At 40.4% G+C, this 15,653-nt stretch overlaps 1 protein-coding gene across 3 annotated transcripts in view; it reads right to left on the bottom strand.

Annotated features, from left to right (window-relative positions):
• RB195_021077 (uncharacterized protein) overlaps positions 1-15,653 on the bottom strand; it is a gene marked incomplete at both ends in the record, with an annotated part of 37,666 nt that overhangs the window by 5,234 nt on the left and 16,779 nt on the right. Inside the window, 17 exons of one of the 3 annotated variants that reach the window (XM_064207615.1) lie at positions 6,796-6,834; positions 6,896-6,941; positions 6,977-6,980; positions 7,225-7,336; positions 7,398-7,530; positions 8,197-8,341; positions 8,416-8,545; positions 8,608-8,708; positions 8,767-8,909; positions 10,556-10,700; positions 10,827-10,903; positions 10,970-11,062; positions 14,335-14,431; positions 14,535-14,615; positions 14,695-14,780; positions 14,841-14,889; positions 15,399-15,458. In XM_064207615.1, coding sequence (XP_064063494.1) covers positions 6,796-6,834; positions 6,896-6,941; positions 6,977-6,980; positions 7,225-7,336; positions 7,398-7,530; positions 8,197-8,341; positions 8,416-8,545; positions 8,608-8,708; positions 8,767-8,909; positions 10,556-10,700; positions 10,827-10,903; positions 10,970-11,062; positions 14,335-14,431; positions 14,535-14,615; positions 14,695-14,780; positions 14,841-14,889; positions 15,399-15,458 — 1,541 coding nt within the window. Of the gene's footprint in view, positions 1-6,272; positions 6,305-6,358; positions 6,393-6,795; positions 6,835-6,895; positions 6,981-7,224; positions 7,337-7,397; positions 7,531-8,196; positions 8,342-8,415; positions 8,546-8,607; positions 8,709-8,766; positions 8,910-10,555; positions 10,701-10,826; positions 10,904-10,969; positions 11,063-14,334; positions 14,432-14,534; positions 14,616-14,694; positions 14,781-14,840; positions 14,890-15,398; positions 15,459-15,653 lie in introns of those variants that run through there. The other 2 variants (XM_064207614.1, XM_064207613.1) reach the window with 2 other exon arrangements.

The raw sequence follows: 15,653 nt of genomic DNA on the forward strand, positions 1-15,653 counted from the left end.
ATCGCGTCTCTGTTGAAGGCGTGCACTTATCCCTTTCCCCAGAGCGTGACAAGCTTCTCGGAACTTTCAACTTTTAGGAAGCTTCTACGCATTCGTCTTCAATTAGGAATTGCTTAAAGTTTACGAACGCGCGTCCAGTAAACTTTAAAATCACTCCAAACTTCATCTTCCGAACTGCCAAAGTTTTTGGTTTATTTGGGATTGAACATCTTCAAATGACCTACCATTCAAACTCGCCCAAGATTCGATTCCAACTTCTGGAAGGGTCAACATCGAAATTTCAATCTTTCATATAGCAGAATCACTAGACCTTGCTATTCTCGAGTGAATGAACATTCGACTATTTCATAGTCGAATGTGTCCAACGGCTACTCGAATAATTTTGCATTAGCCAGCAGGGAAAATTAGGAGAGGCTTGCAATCTCACTGTATTATAGTCCTCAATTATTTTCGTTTTTCACCAAACAATTGAACATATGCAAAATTTCTGCTTTCTTTGTTGCTGTTGCGACTCCAACGACCTAGCTCTGCTTCTGCTTCTTAGACTTCTGCAGCGTTGTAACCGATATCTGTGAGGGAAGTATAGTATAAGTATAATTATAAGTGGCACTGGACTGCACGCTGATTTCTGGGAATAAAGTTACATAGAGAAAAAAGGAAGATAAAGCTTTCAATAATAACGGCGCAGTTGGGTGCCCCTTCCTCCTCCCCCAACTACATTTTTTCCCTGAAATGTATTTATTCGAGTACACTTAAAGTACATAAGTTTTTCAAGCGGTTAATCTACTTTAATCTACTTGAATATCTACAGCTATTCAGCCTTGATGATGCGGTACAGTCAGGTCGAAACGACCTGAAACAGTGCAGTTGCGTGGGTGGCTGCGTGTGAAGTGGTTCGTTGAAGCGTAGCATAGTTGTGCGGTTGGCATCATCACTAACATTAGCGACTCGAGGTGCTAGCGACTGTCCTCTCTTGCACAACCGCTACGTATCACCATGCCTCTTCAAGCGCAACTAATATGGAGGTGGCTATAGGTACATTTGCGTTCAACTTCTGTTCGTGATTAGGTCAGAAAAGAGAAACTGCACAAAACAGAATCATAAATAGTAATGATATGATAGAAAAATAATAGAGAAGTTGTGAGAAGGAAGGGGAATAACTATAGTGAAGAATAATAAATAATGGAGTCTACTCTATTTAATCTACCTTACACAAACCTGGGAGCTTGTACGGCTTTGGGGCGGTTTTTACAGAAGTATGATGCAGGAAATTCTTGTTATGCTCCGCTCGTTGAATTTTGATGTCATTCTATAATATTCACAACATCTTGAAAAATATTGCAGGAATAATCATTAACAGAAGTAAAGCTGAAGACAAATAGCGACTAGGTTGTTGTCAAGATTATATTGAATACACCCACACTCACTTCTACACCTAGTGTTTTGCGGGAATTCTACACACCTTCGTGCCTCAGCTACTATGTTGCACATGATAAAGAGAGGCACATGCGCTAATGTTGACGGCTTTCCTATATAATCATACTGCAATGTTGGAGAGGTTTGGCCAAAATGACAATAAAAACAAAGGTGAGTTGCCTATGATACCTTTTGAAGTTAAAGAAGTTCTGTTAGTGTTTCTAGTGTTGTAAGCCTATACTCAAAGTTCGCTGAGTCTGCAGAAGTCCAATTAGTTTAATACATCATAGCAAGTTCTTTTTTGGATGGATTAAACTAAGCAAGTTGCAATCTTTTCTTTTTTGCAATGTTGGTAAATAGGTTCTAAACTGGTGCACAATAAGATATCTGCTCTTTATTATAACGGATTTTTTGTACTATGGTGAATTCAAAACGACATGAAGCTCAGTGCACGACTGCGGCTGCGTGGTGGAGGTTGCGTTCGGAATCAAGGTGGGACCAAAAACTGCGAACTGCAGCGACTAGCAGGGTTCACCTCTCGGTCCTAACCACTGCGCTTCTGTGCACCTCTTCGAGCGCAGCCGCTACGGAACAGCATCGCGCTTCTGGTCGCTTTGATCCGACTAGAAGTGCACGTGCGTTCACCTTCTGTACGTGATTGGGTCAGGAAAGTACGGAGAAACTACACAAAACAGAGTCATATATAGTGATAATATGATGAGATAGTACTTAACATTATATGTCTGCACCGAGGTTCATGTTGTTTTGACCCGACCGTACCAATTAGCCATTAAGTATTTACGGTATCACTCAGAACATTCCGGATTTGGAGCGCTTTATAGTGTAGTCACACGAAAACATGCGCATTGTATGCACATTAGTATTGCTATTGTACAAGACAGACATTATATGTAAGATATCTTTCCGCAGGGAATTTGGACAATTCTGAGAGATCATGCTCGTAGGAAACTGCTACACAAAGACCGCTATGGGGTAATACCACGGTGAAAAAGCTTGTAGTAGGATGAAAACGACTATCATGTAAGTGGCCAACATGCGAGCTGCTGAAAAAAAGAGTGCATAAAAACGGCATGAGCGTAATGCCGTTCGTAGATCATTTATGCGTTAAAAGTAGCAGGCAAGTACTCGTTTTCAGATACGGAGAAGGTCATTGTCAGATTCAATAGATACGTATTTAATATAGTTATATGCAGTATTATAAGACGAGTCTTCATCTTAGATATCACGTTTGATGAATGAATGACGCCAATGGTGCTATTGTTGTAATTACTTTATTATTTGATACTACGATCACTCTTATTCTAAAAACGACCTCCTCGGCTGTTTAATCGCGCGGTTACGAAGACCCCGTTTCTGCTGTGCCAGGATTGACCTGTACCTCCCACTTCATTTTCATTCAGACATTTCCAGACGTGGTTGTGTTCGGATGCCCACAGAATGTAAGTTCGTCCAGTTGAAAGTTTGCGATAATGTAGCTTGGAGGTGTTATTTGAGGCGGCTTAGAAACTCCTTGAAAAATTTCCAGTCCAAGAGGATGCAGCTGTGAACTCACAACTGATGAAGCTGCAACCGGGTTTCCTTGTTTCATACAACGGTAAAGAGTTGTCCTCATACCCCAGAAAAGCTGGAAAGGCTGTACAAGGAAAGATAATGAACATATCAAGCGTGCCGAGATGGTGCAGGACGGCGTTGACGATGTTGAAGCAACTGTCGAAGATCTGATGACGCAAGCCAAAACGATCAAATACGGCATCATCAGATTGAAAGAGACGGGACGATTCTGTCCACTGGAAGCCCTCCGTGACATTGTTTTTCGGGATGTGCGATAGCGAAGGAGCTGGTATCATCGTCAATTTGATCGAAAATATATTCGGAGTCTTTTGGGTGAGTTTTTACAATCTTTAGTGGGCTAAAAGACGACTGAGAACGTACCTGTTTTTTTCTATTGCTTTTAAATAAAGTGTTCGAGCTGAGTATATTGGTTCTGCAGAGGAGTGAACAGGCGGCATTCATAAATCACTCCATACCGTTATTGTGCAAAAACTCAGTTTTTTTATATGGAAGGACATTTAATGGAGTGGTTGCAGTAAAGAGTCAAAAGTTAGTACTTCCACCCTAATCGAAGAAACTGCATTCAAAGGAACTCACTTCGATGACGTTTCCTAGGAATTTCAAGTACCCATCTGGATCTTCTCTGGCATTACTGTTTGGACTTACTGAGATTATACATAGAGTAGTAAAGCATAGAAGTATTTTAAAGTTCAAGATGACGTGTTTCATTCGTAGGCGTAAATAGTCATCGGAAATATGATATTGAGGTCACTGGGACAGATATGGAAAGCAAGGGAACAGGGAAGGTTAATTAAGATATCGTTTGAAAAATAAAGATACAATTCGGAAAAAAAAGGAAAATAGCCTAAAACGGAACTTGTTAACTCACCCACAGCCGCTCAGAACGCAATTACAATTTGTCACTATGAAACAGGATCCGTTTTCAAGTTCACTTGCACTGTCACACTTAAGATGTACACATGCAGAGGTGATGTCGAGGAGGGGCGTCTATAACCACCTTACTAGATTCCTTGCCATGACTTGTGAACAACAGCAGTTCCTTATTTTGTTTGTTCCTCTAGGTTCTCTTATCGCGAAATTATTCGCGATCTCCTAGACTTATCAATGTGCACAGAATCTGAGCTTTTTTGGTAATTAAATTCCAATAAACTTACTTTTAAACTACTGAATACTACGTATAATTGAATTATTTGACTCAGCGGGGTATCGAACCTGGGTCTTCCCATTGTTACATTGCCAACTCGTTGTACATTTTCAAAAGAAAATGCTGGAGATTCATGTAATCGTTTAGTGTTATTTATTGTTTTGTATTGTTGCTATTTGTTGTTTGTTGTGTTGTTTATTTTATAATGTATGTAATTATCTAGTACTATCCAATATTTTGCCTTGGTTATCATGTTAACCTCCATTCACCACTACTGCCAGCCGCAGGCTCTTTTACCACCCCGTTTTCTTGCAACCACCTACCTCTACGACCCCCATGGGAAAATCCCATCTCACGTTTGACTCTGAATAGGTTCCTCAGATTTTTGGATGAAGTCCTGTCGATTTGCTTGTTTCTTCACCAACGTGATTTAATGTCAAACTTTGGAAGGTAAGAATCAATGAAAGCATGTCTCTTTTCTCTCAGATGATGAAGAGACAAGTAGACTTTCCCCTTCTCGATACATTGCTTTCCAGAACGTCATTATGTTATGATTGGCGAACTCTCAGCGGACGCGGCACATGCTTTGCAACTTCAGCCAAGATTGCCAATTGATTTCAATTTGTGTAGTTTCTCTGCAATCCTTTTCTACTTCGAACATGAGCTTATAGTTGCCCTTAGCTCATGCTCATCCGCTCAGACACAGTATTGGCTCCAGAATTTTCAAAAAACAACCTTCCAAGGGATCATCATTTCAGTCATCAGATATCAGTTCATTCCAAGCAATTGTGAAGATGGAACGGTCTCATTGCTAGTTAATGTTATCGATTCCATTCCCAGTGTTTTGAGCCTACTCTCGGTAAACTTGTAGGCTTTTCTACTTTCCAAACGGAACAAGAACCAACCGAAAGGAGGTTAGTATCACAGCCGCCGTCAAACGCGTGGTGCCTCTGCCTTATGGTGGTGACTGTGCCAATGAAAAAGGATACTGCTACGAGTACGCCTATTAGAAGGATAAGTAAAGTGTCTGCCGTTAATCAATCCTCTTGGCATGCGCACCCACGTTCACTTTAACTCAGAACCGTTTGAGGTTTGCGAATGGCCAATGATTTGCGGTGGCTAGCCGATGTGCCAACGCACTTTTGTCCACGCAGACAAGTCTGGTACCAATTTATCGACCCCGGAGGGTTGAAAGGCTTGGTGAGCACTAGGGCGGATTCGAATCTCCGATCGATCGTGCAGACAGCGGAACTTCTAACCGCCACACTACTGCTCACTACACTGGCCTGTTTGTTTGTTTGTTTGTTTGGGACTAGGATGCATTCGAACCTTCGATCGATGGTGCAGAGACAGCGGAAAAGTATTCAAAAGTAAGAAAAAGAAAGCTCTGGGAAGCTTGTAGGCATCATCGCTTCTTCTACCGAACGGGAGGACCTGCTAGGCAGGGGCGCAGTGCGTTCGACGGCGACTGATTGGAAAATTTCAAGAAAGAAAAATTCTGGATCTATTTTTGGCTGTATCGTTGCCCTTAACGTAGATATATAAGATATAAATTTTTGTTTAATTCTCTTCTTCACATAACTTGGAAAATACGAAAGCTCCTTGAAATTAGGGGTAATAGGAAAAGTCAGTTTCTTCACTTGTTTTGCTCTAAGAGGAAACAAAAACAGAATTTGATTGCTATAGAACCCTTACTTGGGTTACTCAATTACATCAAGTAATAGTAATGGGGGCGGGTGTGGTGTAGCGGCTAGAGGTTCCGCTTCCTGCACGATCGATCGGAGGTTCGAATCCGCCCTAGTGCTCACCAAGCCTTTCATCCCTCCGGGGTCGATAAAGTGGTACCAGACCTCCTCTGGGAGGATAAAAACACTGACTTGACACATCGGCTAGCCACCGCAAGTCATTGTATAGGCCAGATACACGTTCGTAAACCTCAGACGATTCTGAATTGAAGTGAACGTGGGGGTGCATCCCAAGCGGATTGATTAACGCCAGAAACTTTAACTTTCAACTTTAATAGTAATTAATGATTTGGAGGTATGAAAAAGAGAAACCGTGTAGTTGTGTGGAGGGCATACTCTAATAAAATAAAGTCCCTTCTTTGCGTTGGTCTTACCACAATTCGACTCCCTTCTATTCGTCCAGCGCCTAGAAAGCCTCAGTGAGCGCACACGCTGCCCATACACAAAAGCTGTTTCATACATTCAGATATAACGGAACGATTTATAGAAATCATCGGAATAACAATGCACACAAAAGGCACTTTGAGCAGCAGTCATGCAAAAAAAAAAGAAAAGAAAATAAAGTATATCGAGTGCGCGTAAAAAGTTCTGGTGTGTAAAACTTCTGCAATTTAAATTTTGGAATTTTGGTTCAGCAACAAAAAAAAAACCTGAAGAAACTGGGTGCGTGCCGCAGCCGTATGGAATAAAGTAGATCGTCTTATAATCTACTGTGCTTTGCTAAACGCGATCTAAAGAAACCACACATTTTCTATCAAATTCGCTGTTATCACCGTGTTTTACTGGACAGCCAGAACCTCTCACGCATTTAAGGACACAATAAACATCCATGCTCAAAAAGAATTGGGAACAACAGAAACAAGAAGGAAGATGAGATGACACAGACTATGAAATTACCTGAATCGAAATAACCGTAACATTGATATGCTTGCGCATCTGCACAACAAATGAATCAAACTTATTAGGTGATGATTCATTAGAGAAGCAGAAGAGTTACCGTTGTTGTATGCTATGTAGGAACGGTTGGTAGACAAAGTCAGAAACTTTGATCAGCATTATTATCATCATCGAGGCTTACAAAACTAAAAAAAGAAAAACATAACAAGTTCATCTCACCCGGAACTATATTTTTGTTTTCTGTTTATTTTTATAGCTGAAAACGAAAGGATAAAGGATACGAAAGGATGATCATACTAAAATAGGAAAAAAAAACCTTTCCTGATTTGTCTGAAGTATTCAGTGAAATAATCACGAAACTAGAGAATACTCTAGAGCTTGCGGAAAGTAGAAAAGTGAAAATGGTTCGATCGAAAAAGGAAAACCTACAAGTTTTCATCAACTTCTTCCTCATTTTCCATCATAGTCTCATACTCTTCTGAACAGAAGCGTTCCCAATCTGATAATTCCCGACCATTCTCATCAAGAACTCTCTCCGTCCCTAAAAACACCACTGATAAATGACTGGAGCACTGTTTCAATAACTTAGTAGAACGAAATACCTTCAGTCACTTCCTGAGCGTAAAATTTCCGCCAGTTTATCAGTGCATTTAGCAGGCGAATACTCAGCGGAGATTTTTTAAGATCCATCAGCCGAAAAGCAGTCCCGTTTGCGGGACAAATCATGTCGAACATCTAAGAGAGAAAGATCTTGCACATGTTCTGTATGCTACTCTTACGAAATGTAAAGAGATGACAAAGGGAAAATCCCTGTTATCAAGATTTCTTTTCCATCCGAAAAATTACGTTTTTAAGAAGTCATATATGAAAAGTATCTTGTATCATCATATAAAAGCCGAATCATTTGAATGGGTTAGGATTGATTCGAAGGAGAGCAAACAGACGAGACAAAATCTCTTCTTCCATATCTAATCTGTAAGAAATGATAGTCCCCAGATCGGAGCTGAGTCCATCTCAGGCATAGGAGGCGTCAGTCGTCAAATTTCTAAAGTGGGACTACTACAGCTACAACAGACGTGTTTCAATTATCTATCTGTATGATTAGGTGACAATTGAAGAGGAATAAAGTCCGAACAAGGTCCACCTATCAAAGAATGGTTTCATGCAGTCGCAGTATGCATCATTCTCTCACAACGGAGTTTTCACCCCTTAGCTCTGCAGTTGTTTTCTTTATTTTCTGTGACCCTGTGCTCCTCACGGTCTTGATTCAGATTTCGCTCCAAAATTTATAACTTCGGAATGATATACTCGAGAGAAAATCGTGGTAAGAGAAACAAAGAAAGCTACAGAATGTAAAAGAAAAAGTGGTATCAGGTTCACCACATGCTCTAATTCACTAACCTGGCAGGCCACATCCTTGAACGACATTGTGTCAATCCTCTCCTCGCTCAGTTTGTCAATGACCGCCTGATGAAATTTCTCCATTTCATACATTGAAATGAAGCCATCGCCATCTTCATCGAGGACCCGGAACCAGTACTCAATGCTGAATACTAATTATAGCTGTCAGAACACTTTTACAGCAACTATCACTCATCCTAAATGAAAAATGAGGGAGACCTCGTCGGATGGTTTTTATCCTCTTCGGCAAGGAGGAAATTTGTAAACCCTATTAGATTCATTGTGTCCTTCTTCGTGAGTCTTACTGCACAAGAGAAAAAGATGCGATTAAGAACGAGATCCGTGATAGCTGAAAAAGCTATGGATACCTTCGTATCTCAAATCATCTAAAATTACGACAAAAACTCATACCACCATCTTTGTGTAGTTTCATGTCAGCCTTACTGACTATTTGGTCGTGGTTATTGTCAATTTCCCAGAATTTGCAGTAAATAACATAGAAGTGTTCGTAACTAAAAAAAACGGAGCTAGACAATGAGCTAGAGAAAACCATTAAAAAGCCACACGTACCTGAAATACCGAACGCATCGGTTAATCTCACTATCTTCCTGGAGTTGTCGAACACTTTTTAGGAAATCTGATTTACGAAGACAGTCAGCTGTGATTTTTCCTTTCCATACGCATCCCAAATTCCAGGTTATCCTAGCGATGACCTAGAACGACGTAATGTGTATGATTTACGGATGTTAAACAACTATCTAAAACCAGAACATTGAAGCTCTAAGATAGTAGTTTAATTTATAGCAGCACTAGTAGAGTGTATCTTTGGCCAAATAAAAAGCTAGTGTTCGTGACTAGACTAATTAAGAGTCTTTGAGAAGTATTTAATCATGGGTGTGTTCTTCAGAGGGAGAATTGCCTTGTTTAAAAAGTAGTTTTGGGTCCAAACAAAGTAATAAACAAATAACCCAGAGAAACGGGAGATACTTGCAAATTACTATAATGATGTGAGAAACTGGAAGTCCTCGTTGGGAAATTCTGCAGATTTTCACAATAGGAAATATAAAAGTACACTTAAAGGTAGTGTTTGTAGAAATTTTAGCTATTTGTATCTATCCGATGGTAACTACGGTTCCAGAGCCTAGTTTAAATTATGATGACGAAAATGTGAAACATCGTCTTCGAAAATAGAAAAGGGATGGAGCATCAGCTGCGGAGTGGTTAGCACAACCAATGAGGGAGCCCTTTACACCAGCATCGAGGGATTTAATAAAGTGCGTATAGTGGATTAATGATAAAATTGGCCAATGAAACAACTTATTTAACCTGCGCATATGCGACGGAATCCACAATTTACATTTAGTCCTATAGATGTAGCGGCCGGTGTAGCGCAGTCGGTAAGAGCTTTCGCTCTGTGGCTGCAGAATGATCGATAGGAGGTCCCATTCCATCCTAGTCCTTCCTAAGCCCTTCATCCCTCCTGGGTTGATAAATTAGTACCATAGTTGTGTGCGAGGACAGAAACACTGACTTCATACAACGGCTAGCCACCGCAAGTTATTGAACAGGGTAGTAACATGTTCGTAAACCACAAAACGATTCTGAATTGAAGTGAACGCGGTGGCGCAACCGAGGCGGATTAATTAACGCCGGACACTTTGTCCTTTATAGATGTAGTCGTCTCATCAGGTAAATGATAGTTCTGATTTGTCTGTTTCTTGGTAAAGGGTGTTTCATGTTTGTACTGTGATACGTGCAAACTACGCCATCAACACTTCATATAACTGCAGAAAACATAACATCAAAGTCTTCTGCGAACACTGTAAAGAACCAGGAAAAAAGTCGAGCACAAGTCGAATTATTTAGAAGGGTTGCAAGTATTTATGTAAGACAATGAGCTGTACTTTAAAGGCATCACCCCACGAATCTAGAGCGGTGCGGGTTTCAGGTGGGTTATGCCTATAAGGAGTCGTAGATTATGGGGAGAAGGGTGATTCCGTCAATTTCTTCCTAATTGCCGTAAAAAACGGCCCGGAAGATGCGGCGCGTGCACAAGGCTGGCGCGCTCCAATTGAACACGTAGAAAATAGCGCGCCGGAATGCTCGAAGCCGTATCTTACGGGTCGTTTTTAACAGTAATTAGGAAGGAATGCACGGAATTACCCTCCTCTCCATAATGTACGACCCCGTATACGAATACCTGAATTCTGTACTACCTCAGATTCGTGGGGTGATGCCTTTAAAGCCATTCGAAAGAGAGCGGATGTTATGTAATGTAGCTCCAAGGTAATTTTCCAAGGTGAGCCATATATCTACCGACCAGTGTAAAGAAAAGCTAGCCCGAGTGAAAGACACCAACCACATCGCAGTACTTGTCATGAAAGTCTACAGCTTCGCGACAAAACTCCAGGCCTGGGTGAGTGTGCATTATGTCCATTACCATACCATATAAATCCTCCCGAGTTAGAAAACTTTTATTTCCACCACTGAGTGTATAAACGAACCTGGAAACAGAGTGATTATTAAAATATTATTACACTCCGCACAACATTATGATGTGCTCTGAAAACTAGTTCAAAAGTAGAGCACTGGAAAGAAGGCAAAAAAAAAAGACAATTTTGAAAACGCACCTTGCAGCTTCATCATGAGCAATACTCGTCATTGCACGCCACCATGCAGTGAAGTCTGTGAGAGAAGCACGACGGGGCTGAATAAATGCGCACACATTGCTTTACTAATAATAAAAATAAATGAAAAACACTGCTAAACCCACCTCTCCTTTCGTAAGTGACACAAATATTGGGTGCTTCCAATACAGAGGTAAGTTAGCTGCTTCGCATACGCGAGGCATATCAGCCAACGAGCACTAGAACACAGAACTTTGTTTGTCTTAAATTGTAACAGAAAGTAATCGAGATAAAAACTTCATAAAACGCACGGAAAATTCCGGACTACGTCCCTCTACATGTGAAGTCATATGTTCTTTTGATTTTATTGTGTTGGTATGAATAAATACAGACACGGCAACTACTTCTGAAGTTTTAGGACGTTTGTTTGAAGGTTGGGACCTAATCCAGAAACCTAAAAGTCCTACTTGTCACCAAGCTATTCTAGTTTTGCTACATGTGTTCATACAACATGATGTTTTTTCATGTTTGTTTCTGTTAAGGAAAAGTGGTTTCTAGCTTTAGTTGATTTCAATCGTGTAAACGGCATTGCCTGATTGCGCAAAAATCTCAATGATGTATGTGGAATCATTTAATGTGTTCGCAGCTATCACTCAGTCGCAGAAATGCTACGCCGCACTTTCCTTACAGTGTACGAGAGTTTTGTAAAATTTGTCCTGATAAAGCTTAGTAAGATAAAAAGGAGCGTGGTCACTTAGTTATTCTTTGCACGTGCGAAATGACGTTACTAAGAAATCCACTTTCCATCAAGTTTGTGGACTATTGATACACATTGTCTAGACGGAAATTTTCACTTATTTCAACGTCATACTTCACTTAGGCCGATTATTTCACAGTATGAAGAGCTTAGCTAGTAGTGAAGAGCGTTTGCCAAATGTGAACATTAGAAAACCCTTCCAATTCCTTTGTGAATGATTTCAACATGTGCAAAAGCTGCAGCCTTGATGGAATGATCCATTCTTAAGAAAGTTAATGCATTTGCTCACTTTTTGGTCTGTAGTTACACATAGCATTTAGAAAATTGAAATGATTTTAAAGAATCTTCGGCTCCCATTTGAACTGCCATTCACGTTTCCCAAATGTATTCGATTTCGGCATATATCTGAATGAAGCGCTTGCTGTTTTGCAAGGTTTTGAATCCCCTTTCTCATTGTCTTGCAATGGTGTCCCTCTTTGCGACAAAAATTTCTGCGGACTGAACACTGCTTTGTTAGCCCAAAATCACTTGAAACTTTAATTTCTGAAAATGTCGTATCCACAGTAAAAGATTTCCTTAGTAATGCAACTCTCAAGGGAACCTCATTACGCATTCCAAGCAATGTCAGTGTGACTGGACAAGGTGTTAGTGACAAAGTGGGACAGCAATTTCAAATAGCAACTGCACATGGACAAGATCTCAAGCGACCCTGTCGTGCACCGACAAATCTTTGTAAAATTGCCATTCGCGAGCAAATATTTGAGCATGTTTTTTTTTTCTACTCGGCCTCGTATACTATGATGCCCTACATTTAGAGAAAAGATGACTACGAAACGAGGTAGAGAGCTCTTTCATTGGATATCTCCTCCTAATGTTGATTTATTAGGTTGAGTAAAAGTTTTGCACCAAAATTTTAACCCATTGATGAAAGCGCACGTTTTTGTATGTCTGGCACGTGGAACGAGCACATTTAAAGAGATCATGCTATCGCGGCTCAACGATGAGCCGCCTTCTCCTTCGGTTACCATTTCTTATGCAGAATTTTTTACATGTGACGTGATTTAATCTGCATTACTCGTTGAATCCGATGGAGACGTAATAGAAGCTGCAGGAAATGATCTATTTTCAGTAATGCGTTAATAGTGTCTGCGAATAAGGAATGTGATAAGAAATTGTCGGCGTCAGAGAGTGAGAGTTAAGACCAACGGTACAGCGGCGAAGAAAGTCATGAAGACTGTAAAGTTTCTCAACACTATGGTCTACAGCCACGTAATTGTCACGAACCAATCGATTTTTAAAAGCTATATTTGATCAAGGAAATGTTGTCACTATTTGTCGAAGAAGCAAATAAAGAGGGCAAGGCCAAAAATTCGTAGCTTCGTGACACATATGCTGCTGGAATCAAACAAAATTATCGGATTATGTATACAAATGGGAGCAGTGCAGACGCCTAAACTAAGAGATTATTTGAGTTCTAGTCCTGCTATTGGTTGGGATTCCATTGCTAGAAAAGTGATGACGAGCACTCAATTCGAGCAGCTACCCAGTTCTCTTCATTTTGCCGATAGTAGTCAGTTTTGTGACGACAGATTTTACAAGATCAAGACTTTCTTAGAACTGTTCGATGCAAGTTGTGAGAAAATCTACAAACCTAGGAAAAAAATCGTTAGTGTCGTTTCGACCCAGAATCGTATGAAGACAATATATCCCTTTTAAGAGGCGCAAATATGAGATGAACCTTTCCAACCTATGTCAAATTTAAGAACCATTTTTGCATCAATCGTTCTCAAAGAATGACCAGAAAGTGTGGTCTGCAATATAACGTTTGAATTTCTCTCTTGCTTTCAAAAAAGAAGAATGGTTTTGCTCCCTATGTTGCGTGTCATACTCGAAGATAATGAACCAGGTAAGTACAAAAAACTTTTTAAGAAATCGGAAAATCATGAAAGATAACCGTTAGGTGTGCGACTCAATGTTGAGCCGCACTGTCCTACAGGACCAAAAAGCGCATCTCGCCGTTGAGCTGCGTTGTCATCAAAAGGTTAGGAGTTCATAGTTGCCAGAAAAAGAGTTACAACATGTAGTGGACACGCAGCAACTTCAGAAGCTTTTAAACTCTATCAGTTAAGCGGTATATAGGGGCAGCTGCGTTGTCAATTAACAATTAAATGTTAGCCGCCAATATAAGCTTACTCGAGAACGCTGTTGCATTTCCTTAGATGGTCAACAGCTGCTTCAATCATCTTACGCCAGAGAAATAAACCTCAGCTACAAAGAGCACTGCTGACAAATTCCTGTTAGTTGCGCGGTGCAGGTGAGAGCTGTTATTGGGCTCAATTCCACCGTAGAACCCCAAAAATTGGTCAACGCAGTAAGATGCACGAGATACTCAACCGTTCAGTTCCGTATGATAACACACGAGCATGTATAGCCTTAAAGGAAAGTGAAATTTTGACACAAAAGTAGCAGAACTTCAAGCAACAGTATTAGTACTTTAGAATACCAAAATTTAACCAATACGAACGTTATTTCTTAGTCATGAACGAACATTAATTTAGGAAGTTTGACTATTGTTATCCTTCCCTTTGTAGTATACAAACATCCCCGCAAACTTCGATACTTTTTTTCTCCGAAAATAACTCAAGCAATGCAGCAAGCGATGAGAAGGCGTCGTTTGAGAAAAGAAATAAACTCACAGCAACATGTTGCCCACAATACGTATCAACAGGAAAACGAAGATAAAGAAAACGTCACCTGTTCGTCTGGAAACTCTCTAAAAACTCGGCAAACGCGACGAAGAGCGGCATCATTCTCAATCGTTGACACAGGAATACCTTGGGGATAGTGAAACCTGCAAAATTATCGTTTGAAACAGTTCATGATTGGAAACATCAGAAAACGAGGATTTGAAGCAAGTTAATGATAAGAGAAATATGTTGTTCTTATAGCCTCACTTGGGACAACTGATAGGTGCGCTCTTGAGTTGTGGAAAAGCTCCACTTCGCCCATGAACATCGATGCTCTTGTCAATCAAGCTGCAGTGAAAAGCTAGTAGAAAAAAGAAAAAGTCATGTAAACGTTCATTAAACTCACTAAACCACACAATGAACTCACAGTGAGACGCTTTCTTCAAGATTCTTCGCACCATGCGTAGCATTAAGCGAACCATCAGAAGTTCCGGAAGAAGAGTCAACATCGGGCTGAATAAAAGCATATTTCTGCTAAACACTAACACGTATAGACAGAAAAAAAAAACTTACTCTGCTATCACTATGAATCAATTTGTTCGGTCTCGAATGTCCATTGATTCTAGAAATTAAGGGAACGTATAGACAAAAAAAATTAAGAAAAGCAGAAGCTAAGATTGGAAAGTAGACCTTAAAGTGGTCACAAATGCGGAAAAAAAACTACCGAACTGAGGTACTAACTTAAGATGTCCCTCCTAAACATCTGGAAAAGTTTTGTGGAGTTGCGGTGATACAAACACTATTTGTGTGCAATGCAGATTTGTGAATCCGATGCATTCTAACTGTGAGGGAGACTACTTTGACGTTGTAGAAGATGAAAATAAAATAAGAGGAAGAAGTGAGACTTGTATGGATATGATGGGGCGCTACTGTTATCCACTAACTACATAGGGAAACTCCAGTTCTCGTCCAAAAATAACATCGGAAAATGGCAAGTATACGGGAGCAAAAACTGAAGGTTAAATATATAAAAAAAAGCACCATCAATACCTACATAGTTCATCCAACAGAAAACGCCAAAGCAGATGCCAATGAAAACTGAAAGAAGAAGGAAGATAACAAGGTGTTTACCTTGGTGACGCATTCTTAGATGGTTCGTTTATGGAGAGATCACTGGAGTGCCGACTTAACCTAAACATAAGCATATTGTTGTAAAGTACAAGCAACACTCCTTCGACATAGCCGGATTAAAACGACCCGAGGCATGGTATAGTTACGTGCTCGGGTGCACTCGAATGAGTAGAGGTCCTAACTCGATGGCAACCGCTAGCTCCAACGCGCCGCTCGAGCGCAGCTGGTTGCGCAACTCCACAAGACGCTGGGTCA

The sequence above is a fragment of the Necator americanus genome, chromosome X (assembly GCF_031761385.1).
Source record: "Necator americanus strain Aroian chromosome X, whole genome shotgun sequence".
NCBI classification, from domain to species: Eukaryota; Metazoa; Nematoda; class Chromadorea; order Rhabditida; family Ancylostomatidae; genus Necator; species Necator americanus.